This window comes from Entelurus aequoreus, linkage group LG03, assembly GCF_033978785.1.
Source record: "Entelurus aequoreus isolate RoL-2023_Sb linkage group LG03, RoL_Eaeq_v1.1, whole genome shotgun sequence".
Lineage (NCBI taxonomy): Eukaryota > Metazoa > Chordata > Actinopteri > Syngnathiformes > Syngnathidae > Entelurus > Entelurus aequoreus.
The window spans coordinates 54,468,967-54,487,161 of NC_084733.1; the positions used below are offsets into that span (position 1 = coordinate 54,468,967).

The 18,195-nt window shown below is 41.6% G+C and overlaps 1 protein-coding gene across 1 annotated transcript in view; it reads right to left on the reverse strand.

The window, feature by feature from the left end:
- Positions 1–119: 119 nt before the first annotated feature.
- tdrd9 (tudor domain containing 9) overlaps positions 120–18,195 on the reverse strand; it is a 96,649-nt gene continuing 78,573 nt past the window's right edge. Inside the window, exons 22-35 of the mRNA XM_062042190.1 lie at positions 17,631–17,731; positions 17,381–17,551; positions 17,155–17,266; positions 16,843–17,058; positions 15,600–15,689; positions 15,264–15,521; positions 4,151–4,318; positions 3,173–3,243; positions 2,994–3,103; positions 2,664–2,760; positions 2,443–2,581; positions 1,346–1,464; positions 1,201–1,273; positions 120–1,093 (exon numbers count right to left, since the gene is read on the reverse strand). Coding sequence (XP_061898174.1) covers positions 1,001–1,093; positions 1,201–1,273; positions 1,346–1,464; positions 2,443–2,581; positions 2,664–2,760; positions 2,994–3,103; positions 3,173–3,243; positions 4,151–4,318; positions 15,264–15,521; positions 15,600–15,689; positions 16,843–17,058; positions 17,155–17,266; positions 17,381–17,551; positions 17,631–17,731 — 1,818 coding nt within the window. The 3' untranslated portion in view covers positions 120–1,000. The remainder of the gene's footprint in view (positions 1,094–1,200; positions 1,274–1,345; positions 1,465–2,442; positions 2,582–2,663; positions 2,761–2,993; positions 3,104–3,172; positions 3,244–4,150; positions 4,319–15,263; positions 15,522–15,599; positions 15,690–16,842; positions 17,059–17,154; positions 17,267–17,380; positions 17,552–17,630; positions 17,732–18,195) is intronic.

Consider the following 18,195-nt stretch of genomic DNA (forward strand, 5'->3'; position numbering starts at 1 on the left):
ACAGGACACAGGAAATAAATAGTTTTTTGAAACTTGGGAGTTCTGAAAAGACAACGGTACAGACACACCACTTTGTAGTACTGTAAATGTGTGTGTGTTGTGAGTGACTCGGAAGCCGATTCTGTTGCAACCAGATATTTATTGACCCACTGCTGAACAACAGTAACATAATGAATACCTATAACAAATCTAATCCAAGATCTGACAAAATATAGAAGTATCTGTACAAAGATCACCCATACATATTTGTACATGCTAAAAATAAAGTAACGGAATCTTCTGTACCACTGAATCTCAAGTCACACTGGTTCAGTAAAGTAACACTTCTGACAAACACGTGAAATGAAAATGGTAAACATTAGCCCCAATGCTTTGCAAATATTAAAATAACACTGCCATTTGTATGTGGCAATAATTTTTTTGTTTGTGCCTTTACGGTTTTTAGGTTATTCTAAAATACATTTTCTGACGAGTGACCCCCGCGCCCACCTTTTCCCTTTCGTTTTTATAAAAACATCAAAATATCCCAAAACTTTTGTGCTATGCTGTGTTTGTGCTCCAAAACGTTTTTGTCTGTTAAAGTTTTTTTTTATGTTATTAACAACCAGCCACTCCACTTTGTCAAAATCTCCCCAAACGTGTGTGCTGCAAAATGATTTGGTCTATTTCAGGTTTTATGTTGTTATCTATAAGGTATGGTAGATTTGGTAGACAATTTTAAAGCACAAGTGTAGCACAAACAAATGGGAGAAGTTTGGGGAGATTTTGACAAGGTGGGGGGGCAGGTTATAAACAATAAACCGTTAACATAATAACTTTGACTTTTTGACAAGTTGGATGAGCTGGATGATGTCACTGGTCAGAAAATGTAGTTTAGAATAACTTAAAAACCCTAACAGCACTAACGGAAATTTTGACAGCACAAACGTAACAGAAACGAATGGCAGTAATTTAACTATTTGCAATAATAAGGGTGTCCAAATTCACACAGGTAAACTTTTCAGTTGAGAAGAATGACAGGATGCAGCTGTAAAAAACCTCTTGTGTTCCCAGCTCTGACCTCAGTGATGTCCACCTTGAGGGAAGGATCAACCTGTAGAACCAGAGCACACAGAAAAAGACACAACATACTGTATCAAAGGCCTAATTAACTATTTGAAAATACACATTGGAATGCAAAAGCATTAAAGAACACCATACCTGGTTCCATTTTCCTGCTTTGTCATAGTACACTGGAGTGACAGCTTCCCTCGGAGGAGATTTAGTGAACAAGCTATACAACGCAGATATGAAACACACATTTTTATATTTTTCTGACTGATGTGTGCAAGTGTGAGAGTGGGACCTCTTGAGGCGCTCCCGACAGTCCTCTTGCAGTTGGCCAATCCTGTCAGAACCCAGATGCAGGGTGCCACTGGGCCCTTCACACGCTAGACGGTTGATAGCTACTCGCAGAGCATTTATCTGAAGATAAGGAGAACCCATGTCACAAAGTAGTCAAAGAGCTGCAAAATTTTAAAATATTCTGAAAGGCAAACTAATGTATCATTGTGTAAAGGCCAGATACAAGTCTTACAGTAACATGTACTATAAGAGTATCGCTGTACTGTGCGCCAATTTTACTTGACTTAAAAAAAAAAATAATAAAAAATCTGTCGCACACGTGCAAAAAGGGATTTCAACCCCAACCAATCAGGGGCCCCCAAGCAAAATGATGGCAAAATGGCAAGATGCAATAATTGGTGTTCATATAGCTGTCAATCAAAAACAGCTCAGCTTTGTCTACCAATTGTATTCTCTCTCTTTCAGCTGCATTGTTTCTCATACTGCTCTGAACAGGGTTCGAACCCACATCGCCGTGTGAAAGACCAGCGTACTACTATTGAGCTTCTTTTACACCCGCACAGACGTGCATGCGCCGGTCGCGAAGAAGATGTATTAATTAACAAAATTGTTTGTAAAATGGGTGATATTTTTGCATTGTTGCTGTTCTGTTGAGTGAAATTATGATTTTTTTTATTGTCAAACTATGTTTTTGTGTGGGAGGTTTATGAAGCTTATTGTTTTACCGTGTCTGGAAAAAATAGCAATAATGACTTCAAGAATATATTTAAACAGAACACATTTTCAAAAGAAAAATTATGAAACTTTTGGAGAGGAAGAGCAGTCATTTCATTTGCAATCTGGGAATTCCTCCAGAATTGAACGGGTTAACAAAGTGACTGTGGAGCAAAATGTACACCAGAGCATAGCCAATATGTATTACTGCCTAGTGTTTTACAATCATCATATGTTCTTTTAAAAATGTTAGTTTAGTTGCCACTTACACTAAAATTTGACTTGAATAGGACTAGGATCGTAACTCCTTTGTAAACCAAGCACTACAGTACCTGTACCATAATAATTACGAGTGTGGGTAGAGTGTATGTGCATAAAAATTACCTCAGTGATGTCTTCCACGTCAAACTTTACATCAAAGGCCATTTCAATGTCATGTTCAGGTGGAAGGCCTTCTTGGGTTTGACTGTTCCAGCCCAAACCACAGAGCGCTCCAGTGTAGCAAGTCTTCTCTTCATTAGTGCTAGACATAAAAACAAATATAAAAAAAAGGCCCTGACATGAGTATATTTCATTTGTCACGGTTATGTCGATGTGAAACGAACCGCAACTCCATGATGGGGGTGAAGAGCATGGTAACAATGGCAGACAGTCCAGGAATGTCTGGCATGAGGGTGGTGTCCCTCAGGAGAATCTGGTTACCTACAACCCAATATTGTAGTGTCATATTTTACCACTAGAGGGTATAGAAAGCATGTAAAAGCTAACATACAGTATATATTGGCATTAAGTTTACCTTTCTGTCCACCTCATCTTATGTAAGTTGGACTATTTCTATTACAGTATTAAACGTTCTATTTATATGATTTGGTCTGGTATTGATGTTATAGAAAAAGACAACTGTGAATTTAGGCATGTGTGAATTTATCTGGCACCTGAAGCACTGACAGACACTGTCCCAGATACCATCATTCTCTGGTGCTTGTAGTGAGGGTTTTCATTCAGAGCCATGGCATTGACGCTGCTTCGATCAATGCACACCATCCTTGGATAAAGACACACCTGATTAGCTGAGGCAATGACAACCCTTGTGTGTTTGCGTGTTGGGACTTACTTGCAGTATATGGTGGCGTTCAAGCTGTGAAACAACATTTTATGAGGACTGTTCGGTCCATGCAGACGAATCTGTAATGTAAGGAATTAAAATACCTCATGTATTAACACATGTTTTGGTGGCAGTCAATTAAAGCCTCATGTCATTCTTCTACTTATGGGTGTGCCCAAAACAAACGACTTAAGTGAATTGAAACAGCTTTATCTCCTGGAAAACAGGGCAACAGCCAGGGCAAAAATCCTGCCATTAAGCCTTTTGAATATATTGCATTTTTGGTTTAGAACTCCTTTTTAATTGGATGATTTATAGCAGGGATATTCAACCTAATTATTTTGGGGGCCACATTTCCAGAAAGTTAAGGACCTGGGGGCCGGATTTCTTACTTCCCTTTTAGTCTAATTTTGCATATTACAGAGAAACGGCGTCCTGATTTTGGCCTATTTTGTCAGAGTTACAGAAAGGCACTGCTGTTTTTAAGGACCTTCTGCAAAAATAGGAGTCTTATAACTCAATAGCCCAAATGATGAAAAAGAGAGGATCTAAAATGGAACCTTGAGACACTATTAGTATGACTAAAGAAGTTATTACTACTGACTAATCGCAGAAACAACTTAATTACATTAATCAAATTATGAAAAAAAGAGAGGACTTAAACGGGTGCCTAGAGGAATTCCTCAATTATGTAAATCATAAGTTTGGACCTCAGAGTTCTATGTTTGCTAGCAAGTTTAAAATATTAATGCAAGGATCTGCCAATGTGTTTACTGTGGTCCAAGTTCCTCTATACAACAGGAGCACGTTAAGTTTTTTTTTTAGGAATTTACTGCAAAAATGGTTGTCTCCCAAGTTTTAAACTGAATCTGAGGGGCGGTATGGTGTCATTCTCGGGACGGATTTGGTCCTCCGGCCGCTAGTTAAGTAGGTATGATTTAGGGTATAGGATGCTAAAATGTGCTCCAAGCTAGCTTTTTAACTTGCCTTTGTTCTAGAGTAAAGCGTGCGGCTTTTTGAAAAGTGGGAGAGGAGGCAGTCGATGAGCTCCTTCTCTTCTTTCTTGCGATCTTTCCAGGAGCTGCTGATGGCATTGGGGACATACATTCCTGTTTGAATGTCTTTGTACAGAGAAACCAGTGTCTCGTTGTTTTGCTGCAGAATGAGAGAAAAATGAAGAGTGAAAAATGCACTGTATCTGCACACATATTTAAGCTGAATAGTGTGGAAAATAGTTGATCAGCCAATATGAAGTACATCTTTATTTACAATAAAGTATGAACAATTCACCTAATTACTCCAAAAAATAATGTCTTAATCCACAGTCCAGTTTGCATCCGATCGGAACTGTAGAAGTATAAAAACGTTCGGCAAAACTTGGCATCGTGGGCGCCCAAAAAAAATTACAAACAAATTTCACAGATAACCAAGAATTCCCGGTTTTCCAGGACATTTTCCCCATTGAAAATTAATGGGCCAATTTTCCAACATATTCTCACCCGATTCGAACCATTCCACCATCCACACACTCCACTCACCTTGGAAAATCAAACCACCATTTTCCAAGTTGAAAAGAATTCCAGGATTTTCCAAAATTCCAAGGCCCTATTCTTGGAAAAGTTTTCACAGTCCACATTTTTCAACCGTTTTTGACCGTTCTACCTTCGAAACATTATTTTTAGTTGGGACAACATAAGCTAATTTAGTTTTTTCGTACAATTTGCCGGTTTTCCCGAAATTCTGAAATACCCTTTCTCCATTCAAACTGTTACGTCAATATTTTTCAACCGATTCCAAAAATTCCAACACCAACCCATTCATATCATTTAGGACAATTGTCCAGGGTGTACCCCGCCTTCCGCCCGATTGTAGCTGAGATAGGCTCCAGCGCCCCCCGGAACCACGAAGGGAATAAGCGGTAGAAAATGGATGGATGGGTGCTACTATCAATATTTTCAAAAATTCCTGGTTTTCCTGAAATTCCCAGGTTTCCAAGAAATCTCTGATTCAAATTAATGGATGTATTCATAGTACTACAATGCCCTAAAGCAGGGGTGTCAAACTCATTTTAGCTCAGGGGCCATATGGAAGAAAATCTATTCCCATGCGGGTCAGACTAATAAAATTGTGGCACAATAATTCAAAAATGAAGACAACTTCAAAAACATTTTTTATTTTGTTTTACTTTGGCAGAAAGTAGAACAAGGCAAGTCTTAAAATGTACTTATTACAACTAATCCTCTTGGCAAAACACTTCCAAGTTATTTGAAAATTCTGAGGAAAAAAATAAAGAACACAAAGAACTTATACTTTGTCTTAAGTGTTTTAAAAAAGCCATTAAACTTTAGGCACCGCCTGTTCAGCATTCACATGTTGGCAGTTCACTATCAACGACATGTTTGGAAAAGCAAATTAATGTTTCCTCAAACCGCCGCATTGCTGACATCCACAACTGCCCCAAACATTCATTTATAATCATTTAAATATTACAATTATAATATAATCAAAACAATTGTCAAAAAAATGACAACATAATAGCCGAATTAAAGGTAACATAACTACAAACTTAACCAATGTCAATATGGTAGATTTAACGTCAGATGCGTCAGTAATGCTGTAGTCTCGCGAGAGAGAGCGTACGTGACGCGGGAAAAAAAATAGAGTCAAGTGGCACACTCAGCTGCCAAACAATTCTGATTTATTCAGAAAATAAAGCAAATAAAACTTAAATATCAAAATCTGGAGGCACTTGAAGGCTACATCGAAGAGTGCTACGACCGTCTTGTCATGGGGAAGCCATCTAAGACGCCAACGTCTAAAAGAAGCCGCCCGGAGGACTCACCTGGCCATGTGTCACCGCCGGGTACAAACTTCACCGACATCCTGGATTCCATCGACAAGAGGCTGACTTGTTTGGATGGCCGCCTCGCACTTGTCGAGGTGCACCACAAGGAATTCCAAGCCATCCGAGAGAGTTTGGAATTCAGACAACAGCAGGTCATTTCTCTCGCCAAGGAGAACGCCGCTCTTCGTGAGTCCGTAAAATCCCTCACCGACGGAGTGACGCAACTCACCCGGGACAACAGGAGCATGAAGGAGACGATGCTGGACCTCCAGGCGAGAAGCATGAGGGACAATCTGGTCTTCGCGGGAATACCGGAAAAGACAGAGGAAGATCCAGAGGAAACCATCAAGTCCTTCATGGAACACCAGCTCAAGCTTCCAGCAGACACCATCAGGAACATCACCTTCCATCGCGTCCACCGGCTTGGAGCCAAAAAGCCGGAGAACAGGAGGCCGAGACCCATCATAGCCAAATTCGAACACTTCAAGCAGAAGGACCGGGTGAGGAACCAGGGCCGAGAGCTGAAAGGATCCAACTTCAGCATCAACGACCAGTTTCCAAAGGAAATTCTCGACAGACGCCGCCATCTGTTCCCGCTTCGCAAGAAGTTTATCACCGAAGGATGCCGTGCAGTCATCGCGGTGGATAAACTTTTCATCAACGGCCAACTTTACCATTATCCGGAAGCCACGCCGTGGCTGTATTATTAACGTCTGAAACACGGTAAATGTTGTATTTTTTTTTACTTTTGTTATTTCATTATGCTTCAATTCCTCTCTTTTCCCCCCCTCTTGCTCACAATACACCTGTGCGTCATTATAGCGCTCACGTAAACACCATACGCTCTCTCTCTCTCTCTCTTTGGGTAAACCAACGTTTACTGTTTTACTTTTTTGTTTTCCTTTTTATGTCACTTATTTCACTACCTGTTTAATCCACCACTCTCTTTTCTTTTTCTTTTATGTTTTTTGTTTTGTTTTTCTCTTTCTATTTCTCCACCTGTTGTGTGTCCCCTTGTCGTCATCAGCATTTACACTCACAGCTAATACATGCACAACTATACACACTATACACACCTACATATATGCATGATAGGCTTACATTTAGATACAGACATGCATTATTTACACATAAAGTACACACATACATCCACACACTTAGTTACAGTCTAGTTTAGTATGTCCACTGTGCAGTTTGTCACTTGGAAACGTGCGTGGGGTCGGGTCAAAGGAAAAAAATATAAAAATTCTTAATCATTTGAAGAGCATGCAAGCAGACATTGCTTTATTACAAGAGACTCACCTCTCCAAGTCCGATACCTCAAAACTGCATTCATCGCAATACCCACACACATACTTTGCTAGTTACAACTCCAAACAGAGAGGCGTAGCCATTCTCATTAGTAGAAAGGTCAACTTTACATTCCATAACTCCATTACTGACAGAGGGAAGATACATCATTCTTAATATTTCTGTTGACGGGAGAAACTTATGTATCGCCAAGATTTATGGTCCAAATGTTGATGACCCCTCCTTTTTTCACACTTTCTTCTCTTCACTTTCTCCTCACTCAAACTACTGCTTGATTATAGGAGGGGACCTCAACTTAGTATTTAATCCAAATATAGATCGGTCCAGAGTGACTGGGAGTCACCGTGAGTCTCAGTCAGTGGTAATACTTAAGCAATATATGAACGATTATGGTCTTTGCGATGCCTGGCGTTCTTATCACCGCACTCTTAGGGAATACACTTATTTTTCCCCAGTTCACCACTCATTCTCTCGCATTGATTACTTTTTAACTAGTAGCTCAATTTTATCTGACATCTCAAACATTCACATCCATCCTATCATCATCAGTGACCATGCACCTGTCTCACTTTCCCTCACTAACAAAACTATCACTGCACCTATAAAACAATGGAGACTTAATACATCATTACTAAAGGACCCAGACTTCCTAAACTATTTTGAGAAAGAATGGACAGATTTTTTAGATTTTAATGATCAACCAGAAATCACGGCGTGCGTTCTCTGGGAGGCCGCGAAAGTAGTTATGCGAGGAAAAATAATTTCTTATTCATCATACAAGAAAAAAAAGGAACGTTTACTAGAGCAGGAACTTGAAAATGAAATAAAAATATTAGAAATAGCTTATGCGAACTCACAAAATGAACATACTCTGAACAAACTGAGAAAACTCAAATTAGATTTAAGAGAAATAATTGATAAGAAAAGTAAATTCCTGCTCCAGAGGTTACGCTTAGAAAAATTTGAACATGACAATAAACCAAGCAAATATTTGGCTAACGAACTAAAATTAAACAAAGAAAAAAACTCTATACCATCCATTAAGGATTCAGCTGGGAACATTACGCTTGTTCCTGAGGAAATTAACTCCATATTTAGAGACTTTTACAGAAACTTGTATACACCCCAGATTGACCCATCTTTTTCAGACATTGAGACATTTCTCAATGGTATAGACTTACCTAAATTAAATACTAGGCAGGTATCAAATTTAGATCTTGCTATTTCTGTAGATGAACTTCACGATGCTCTTCAACGGATGCCAAACAATAAAGCACCAGGGCCTGATGGGTTCCCTGTGGAGTTCTACAAAACATTCTGGTCACTGCTAGCTCCGACATTTACGAAAATGGCTTTAGAGATTAAAGAAAACTCATTCCTTCCTCCAAATATGAACTCTGCCACGATCAGTCTCTTGCTAAAACCTGATAAAGACCCAACACTTCCATCCAGTTACCGGCCAATCTCCCTGATTAATGCTGATCTTAAAATTATCTGCAAAGTATTAGCTAAAAGATTAGAAAAAGTCACTCCATATATAGTACATCCTGATCAAACAGGTTTCATCAAAGAGAGACAATCGTCCAACAATGTTCGCCGTCTACTCAATGTGATAGACTATTCTGTTATTCATAATCTAAAAACAGCTGTTGTTTCATTAGATGCTGAAAAAGCATTTGATAGAGTGAATTGGAATTTTCTTTTAGCTACTCTACAGAAATTTGGATTTGGAGACTCATTTATAGAATAGATCAAGGTCCTATATAGTTTCCCTACAGCTTCAGTTAGAACGAACGGCCAAATCTCCCCAAGGTTTAATCTTATGAGGGGCACAAGGCAAGGGTGTCCACTTTCTCCGTCACTGTTTGCTATATTTATTGAACCTCTTGCAACCGCAATTCGACAGCATGCAAATATTAAAGGCATCCATACCGCAACCGTTCATCATAAAATAAGCCTTTATGCTGATGATGTATTACTTTTCTTACAAAATCCACATTCTTCTCTTCAAGATACAATCTCACTTATCAATAAATTCAGTTCTATTTCAGATTACTCCATCAACTGGTCCAAATCTACTGTGTTACCAATTAATTTTGACTTTCAGAGCACCTCATCGATTCCACTGCATAAAGGGAACATTAAATACCTGGGAATCAATATCTCCTCCACATTGTCAGATCTGAATCGCTTGAATTACTCCCCAATCTTAAAATCGATTGAGGATGATCTGGCGCGTTGGAAAACACTGCCAATCTCACTTATGGGAAGGGTTTCTACCGTGAAAATGATGGTCTTGCCTAGGATTAATTATCTCTTTTCAGTGATTCCAACCAAACCTTTTCAAATCTGGTTTAAATCACTAGACTCACACATCAATCAGTTTCTTTGGAAGAGTAAACCAGCACGAATCAGCCTTAAAACTTTACAAAAACCCAAAGAATATGGGGGTCTAGAACTCCCAAACTTTTCCTATTACTTCCTTGCAAATAAACTACAATATATATTAAAATGGATCAATCCCACTTTATTGGATAGTTTATGGTTAGAGATTGAAAAATCACTTAGCCAGGAGATCCTAATTTGTAACTTGCCCTTTATTAGCCAAATTCTCCGAAAACACAGCTGCTTTAAAAGTATTAATATACGCACTACCTTAACAGCTTGGTGGGAGTTTTTGAAAATAACTGGGTCCCGGCTCACTCACTATTTGGAAAATTCCTGATTTTCTTATAAACAAGAAGCCATTGAACTTTCCAACATGGTATGATAAGGGAGTCAGATGCCTTGGGGATATCATCAATGCAAACAGTTTTATCTCTTTTAAGTTTAATAACACAATATGCAATCAATCCTAATAAATTCCTAGAATATATACAAATCAAATCTGTAATCAGCGCAAGATTCAACAAAACAACATGGGAAAGTAATCCTACGACCGTTAAATTCTTCAAAACATCTGCCCCCAAAGCTTTATCCAAATTATATGCTCTCTTATCAAAAATAGATAACACAATAAGTATCCCAACTTCCAAATGGCACTCAGACGTATCCACAAGCTTTGACCCAGAATTCTGGAAACAAATATGCTGGACGTGCGGGAAGGGCTGCGGGGTTGGGCGGCGCTGGGCACTGTTGGCGACCAGGCCTCTTGTTTATTTTTATTTATTTTATTTTATTTAAAGGGTTTATTTTTATTTTATTTTATTTTTTTGTGTATGTATGTGTATGTGTATATGTGTGCATATGTATATGTATGTAGGTGTATTAATGTATATATATATATGTGTGTGTGTGTGTGTGTGTGTGTGTGTGTGTATGTGTATATGTATGCATGTGTATGTATGTGTATATACATATATGTATGTATATGTGTATGTGTGTATGTATGTGTAGGTGTGTGTATGGGTGTGGATGTCCGGTGGATCGATTGGCCTGGCTGTGGATGAGTTGGGGTAGGTGGCCTCAGTGGTAGCTGGGGGTGTGCGTTGTTGTGGTTACGGGGTCGGTCGCTTTTTTTGTTTCGGTTTCGGCGACCGCGGACGGGCGGTGGTGGTAATGGTTGCTGTGGTGCTGCCGGCGGTTGGCGTCGCTGTATTGGGTTGGAGGCCTGTGGCTGGTATCTGTGCGCTTGTGGGGTTGTGGGGGCTGGCTGGCGTTGGCTTGCCGGCTGGTTTGGGGGCTGGCGTGCGGACGGATGCATTGACTTCTTCCCCGTTGGGGGGCGCCATCCCCTGGCCGGGACTCGTATGGGCACGTTGCTGTGTGGATGGCCGGGATGCGGTGTTTGCATTGGGCATGGGGGCTGTGCAGTTTTTCTGCGTTTGGTTGCTGGTATGGGCTCTGCGGGGTTGGGTTGGGGCGGGCGGGGGCTGGCTTTGTTTGGTGGGGGGGTGGGCTCGCGTGACGTCACGCTAAAGTGGTCTGGTGTGGGTCACGGGCCGAGGGGGTGTGTGTGGGGGGGGGGGGGGCGTTGGCCTCCTGACCGTAGTTCCTGGTTGTCGGCCGCATGGACTGGGGGTGATGTCCGGGCCCTCTACTCCTCCTACTTATAGCACACACAGTCACACATATATAAGACTTTGGGGGATTGTCCTGCGGGGAGGCATGGCGGGGGGATGAGGATGCCTCCTATGGGGCTCCAGTCCTCCTGTCTTGTCCCCTGCTTGTCCATCCCTCAATCTTAGCTGCATATTAGACACTTAGGATTCGGGGGGCTCGGCTTGGTTGGGACCCACCAAGACCTTGATGTCCCCCAATTTTAATCGCATTTTTAGTTCCCACAAGCATACATATCTCACTCACGCTACAGTACACGCATCAATAGGGACTGGAGGTCGGCTGTAATGGCTGACCTCCTAATTTTAACTACACAGTAGACACTCTGGGGGCCTTGTACACATGCATGTGGGGGGGTTGGCGCACCCCTCATTGCCTCGTCGGCCGGCGCGAATTGCGGTCTGGTGGCCTGCCAGGCTTTTATTCATTTATTAATTTTTATTTTTTCTTTAAATTTAGTATTTATTTTAATTTTTATAATTTACTTATTTTATTTGTATTTTATTTGTTTTTTTTAATTTAATTAAAAAAGAAAATGTTTTTAATTTTTATATATATATATATATATTTTTTTTTAAATTATTATTATTATTTTTGTTTAATCTTATTTATTTGTGTGTGGCGTCGCGCGCGTCTCGCTTCCTGTTGGGTGGGGTCCGTGCCTGTGTGGCCCAACCTTGCGCTGTGGGGTCTCTGTTGGTGACTTGATGTGGTGGCGGCGCGGCGCCTATGTCTGGTCTGGATGCTGTGTCTCGGTTGTTTGGGCGGTGGTGTGTTTGTGGGGGTTTGGGTTGGGGTGGTGGGGTCTTTTGGTGGGGGGGTGTCGGTGTCTCTTGTTTGCGTGTTGGCGTTTGGGCTGGCTGGCGCTGGCTGGTCTCCGTGATCCTGTTGGCGTGTGGTTGCCGGTCGCAGTTTTTTTTTGATCGCTTTGATTTGATTGGGTGGTGCTGGCTGTCTGGGGGTATTGCGGCTGCTGTTTCTGCTGCCGTTTGTTTGTGGTGTGGGCGCCCGTGGCTGCTGGGTCTGGTGCAGGGGGGTGGCTGATGTGACTTGTGGTGGTTGTCGGGGCTGACAAGCTGTGTATATGTATGTATATGTGTGTGTATGTGTATGTATGTATGTATATTCATGTGTATGTGTATATATGTGTATGTATATGTACATGTGTATGTGTATGTATATAGATATGTATGTATATTTCTGGGGGTACGTTCTGGGCTTGCCTGTCAGGTGGGGGTCAGCGCCTCTGGCTACTGCATCCGGACTGCGTGTCTGGAGCTCCTGGGTCCCACCGTCCATCCCTTCCGGGTGCCCGTCTTGGTTGGGGCCTGCTGGGTCTGGTCCCTGTGTCTATTGTGGTAGCTTGGTGCTGCAAGGTTTTCCGAGGTGCTGCGACTCGGCCAGTTGTTGGGGTAGTGACCTTGTGTGTCAGCATGTCTGTGATCTTCTTTTATTTCTTTTTTTTTTTTTTTAAATATATTTAATTATTTATTTATTTGTATTTTTTAAATAATTTTATTTTTTTATTTTTCCCCTACGTCAGGGGGGGGGGACTCGGCGGGGCGGTCGCTGGTTGTTCCATCTCCATCGTTGGGTTCCCTGCGGTTGGGGTGGGTGGGTCCCGTGGCCCCGTGCTGGGTGGTCCTGTGGCGGCCAACTTGGGTGGGGTGGCCGGGGGCTGGCCTCGCCGCGCTCTCCAGGGGTGGGGGGTGGGCTCATGGGGGCCCGGTTGCCGGTGGGGCGGGGCGGTCTTCCCGTCCGGTTGCGGAGGGTCTCCGGGCCCTTTGGGCGGGGCGTCCCGCCTTTCTGCCCGTGTGGGGTGTGGTCTCTCACTAGCTTGGGGTCTGGCTGTCCCCTGCTTTTCTCGTGCCTTGTCCTTTGCCGGGTGCGTCTGTCTGCGGCCTGCTGCTGGCCCTTTTGGGCGGCGCGGTGGGCCGGGTTCTGAGGTTCCTGTCGCTGTCCGGCTTGGCTGCGTGGGGGCGGTGATCCCTGGTTCCCTGGGCACCACACCTACTGTTTGTGGGTTGGGCTCTCGGGGGGCTTGGGCCGTAGTCTGGCTCCCACACACACTGGGAGTCAAATGTATTGTACATACAAATTCACATATACTCACATACACAGGTACCTACGCTCCCACATACATATACAAATACAGTAAATATTTACACACTCAAAGTTCGTACATCCACACGCACATTCATTATACAAACATACACATACTGTACATATACATTCACTGTACAAACATACATATACACATACTGTACATATACACTCACTGTACAAACACATATACACATACTGTACATATAAATTCACTGTACAAACACGCATACTGTACATATACATTCACTGTACAAACACACACATACATATACACATACTGTACATATACATTCACTGTACAAACACAGATACACACATACTGTACATATACAAGTACATATGCACACATACACTCATGCACATAATCACGTTTCATCAAACATATATTAATGTTGTTGCCCTAGAGTAAACTGGGTATAACACATGGCACTCTGACAAAGCTTAACCTATTGTTACTATAACAATCTACAAGGTTAATGTAGGTTGCTTCTCTTTTTTCCCCTCCATTTTTCTGCATTCTTTCGTATCTCAAGTTATCATTACGTATATGTATTGTTGCATTTGAACAACTGTATTGTTGATAATAAAGATATTGGTAAAAGTAAAAGTATTGGTATTGTTCATGATCAATAGCGCTATTTCTATTGATATTTGTATTGCTCCATTTGTAGTGTAAAAATGCTCATTGTCATTTGTGTATTATTTTTTCGCTAACTGCTTATTTGCTATTACTTTTACCATCATATTTGTACATGTCATATTTGCTGATGTTGCTCTATTGTTGTTGTTGTTTGCTGTTGTTGTTTTTGTCTCTCTGTCTAATCGCCCTCTTGTCCCCACAATTTCCCCCTCTGTCTTCCTTTTTTTTCTCTTTCTATCTATCCCCTCCTGCTCCAGCCCGGCTGCACCAAATGATAATATAAATACATTTAATAAAGTCAAATACAAATAAGGCAACAAGAGAAGTATCCTACACTTCTCTTTTGTAAAGTAAATCTGAACAGCCGATATGGGCATCAACATCAACTATATGATTTGCCTGAGAAGCTGGACAGGACAAAAAAAAATTTGCGGGCCGAATCTGGCTCGCGGGCCTTGACTGACACATATGCCTTTAAAGCCTCGAAATTTTGCACCATTTTTAAACCCGATTCCGACCTTTCAACCATCCACCCACACTAAGGCGGCACGGCGTAGTGGGTAGAGCGGCCGTGCCAGAAACCTGAGGGTTGCAGGTTCGCTCCCTGCCTCTTGACATCCAAATCGCTGCCGTTGTGTCCTTGGTCAGTACACTTCACCCTTGCCCCCAGTGCCGCTCACACTGGTGAATTAATGATGAATGATGGGTGATGGTCGGAGGGGCCGTAGGCGCAAACTGGCATCCACGCTTCAGTCAGTCTACCCCAGGGCAGCTGTGGCTATGAAAGTAGCTTACCACCACCAGGTGTGATTAAATGATGGGTTCTCACTTCTCTGTGAAGTGCTTTGAGAGTCCAGAAAAGCGCTGTATAAATCTAATCCATTATTATTATTATTATTATTATCATCACCCTTCCGATATATCGAACGCAAAACATGTTTTCCCTTTCCCAAGGAATTTTCTCCCTATTGACAATGAATGGGCATTATACAATCTACTGCATTTCCCACATCTCTCATCCGATTTGAACCATGCCACCATCCACACACACTGCTCATCCTGGACATTTCTAACGGAATTGCAAATTCTAGTTAACCATGCTGTTTTTTATACTCAATAACAACCAAACGCACAGTTACCTTCGAGTCAAAGCTCTCTTCAGCAATGACGGCGTGGCCCTCCTCCACAAAAATATCAGCCAGGCTTTTGTTTGTCGTCTCGCCGCTGATGAGCAGCTGTACACGCATTATTCCATTGAGAATGGAGTAAAGCGACACAATGACTGAATGGTCTTTCACAAGCGCCATGAACCGTTGACGAGCACGGCTGCTCCACTGGTTCCCAAAGATGACAGACTCGGCTGATGGACGCATTTCAGTAATTTGGAACTCCTGAGCCTGAGAAAGGAATTTGTATAATGGTTTATTCACTATGTGGACAAGAAGGAGCCATGTGATAAGTCACCCTGTTGCCACCTGGAAGGGGTGATGCAGGAGGTCAGATGGTAGTTCCCTCAAGGTGTTGCATGGGACAGCTGCTGTGTTGCCAAAGTCCAAGAAGAACACCTGCAGAGCAGGAACATACTCTGGTACAATCCCTTAAGTCAATAAACACATGCCCGGTAAAGCAGTACATGGAAAAGAATGAGTTGAGTACATCAGTTATAAACCCTAAATGTAATGGCCTGATTTACTAAGATCCAAATAACATGCTTTAAACAGTGTATAAAAATTAAAACAGCGTCTACTATGAATGTTGTGTGGGATCTACTAACAGTGCGTGTGCAATTGAAAGGTGGAGCAGACCGCCTTATTCAAATGAGGATTGTGCGTGTATATTACCACGGAGACACTCATTTACTGCACATTCATGTTATCATGCTCCTACCTGTGTGCGATATGTTGAACCAGCAGCACACATCTATAATACGTAACACCTTTTCTAAATCACAATCTAGACAACAGAAACATATGCAGTCACTGACACTTAATTTTGTGCATAAAGCTGTGGCTCACATCGTCAGCCCATGTGTGCGTCTAGAATTATTCTAATGCAAGAAAATGCAAAATGAAATACGTCTTTTCATGTAGGAGATATATTATAGCAATACAGTTCCTACATTAAAAGAAAAACAAACATTAAAAATGTTTTAAATGACAACAAAACGCATCAATTTTATAAAATTTCAATCAGCCCCTTTAGTCATCCAGCAGCTATAAAAGTATAAAAGCAAATTGCTGAATAGACTGTCTAAAATGTTTTAGTTCTGTCAGTCCAAATATGTTGAAACACACAAATAGAACAGATGATTTGGTATACATCCGCATGTCTTTCCAGCATGAGCACCTCCTCTCTCACAGCCGCATGCGTCGGTGTCATATAGCACGTCCTTCTGACCAGTGCTTAAAACGTAAAATAGTGCTCGCAAAACAGTGATGAGTGTTTATAAATCACACTGCTCGTAATAACTATATTTGCATTTTCTCCTCCCAGAATTGTGGATGTTTTGATGATCAGCATTTGTTCTGCATATTAATGAAGACAGAGATGCAAATTGGATTGCACGCCATATTCTGCTCACTTGACACAATCAACTTTGCACACATACGTAGTAGATCAGCTTTGCGTGTGCTATTTAGTACATGCAAACCTTCAATAAATCAGGCTCTAAGTGTATGAAAATGTGATTGGATGATGACTCAAGAGTTGATTAGTTACTTCTACTGTGTTTCCACGCATGTGCAGGATCTTCGCCCGGTAGTAGAGGCTCTGGTTGTTTATCTCAGAGTAGGGCGCCAAACACAGAAGGTTAGGATAGAGTGACAAAGTTATAGGATGCAGTGTGCGCATGTTGATCTCTCCTGTCAGTTGGCGCTGCTTTTCTAAACTGGCTTCATCTGCCTGGAAGCCCCAGAAATGGCCCACATCCACCACCTGCACCCAGTGACCAAAGCATTTGCAATTACGTCTAGACCAAACAGAAGAGTATGTAGAGTTTATAAACTATTAAGATGAGGGAGGAAAGCAGACCTCTGTAACGCTGACCACAAACAAGCGGTTAGGAGGCAGTTTGTCTGGCTCAAGGGTGCTGCTCACTACTCCCACTGGAAAGACAGACTGGCTTTGGAAGTCGACGTTTACCCTGCACAAAGTGAGGGTCAGTGTTAATATTTGTGTATTCTATCACTGCCTGACAGGCAGCGAGTTTATCAATTCACTCAGAGGCAAAACAGGATATGTCCTAGAAGAACTGTACCGTGCATATTTCATGTGAGATACTGGTCTGCTGCCTACGCATTTTTCTATTTGTTCCATTGGGTAAACAGACAATTCCAAGGCAGATCCCTGCTGGGCCAAAATGAGGGCGAGCATCACCTCAGGGAGCACTGCAGAATCCTGGGATGTCTTGTAGAATTCCACATATGCTCTGTGCATCCAAGCATACATAGTCATATTTTACTGATTGTACACGTAATGTATATAAAACCTAATACACATTTCAGTACCTGGAGCTCTCAAAGAAAATGGCTTTGACTTGTCCACATTGGCGGAACAGAGACTGCAGCTGTTTGTAGTACAGAAAACTGTACGGAGGGAGATTCCTCACCTGGTTACAACATATGACGTGGTATTAAAATCACGCAATACACATTTCCTCCAGTAGACTCAACCAAACCTGCAACACCACCACAACTAACACTACAGTTTAAAATGTAGTCGCACCTACCATGCTATAATGTTATCAACTTATCAATACTTTTTGATTTAAAGAAGGCATTTGACACTATAGATCATCAAATTCTCATTTCTAAATTATATGCTTATGGAGTTAGAGGAGTTGCACTGGACTGGTTAACCAGCTATTTACAACAACGACAGCAATATATGGAATTCCACAAGGTTCTATTTTAGGACCCAAACTTTTTATTTTATATATAAATGATATTTGTGAGGTTTCGAAAATTTTACAGTACGTATTATTCGCAGACGATACAAATTTATACTGTTCAGGAGATGACTTGAAGATCTTAGCCGAAAATATTGAAGAGGACATGGTTAAACTAAAATTGT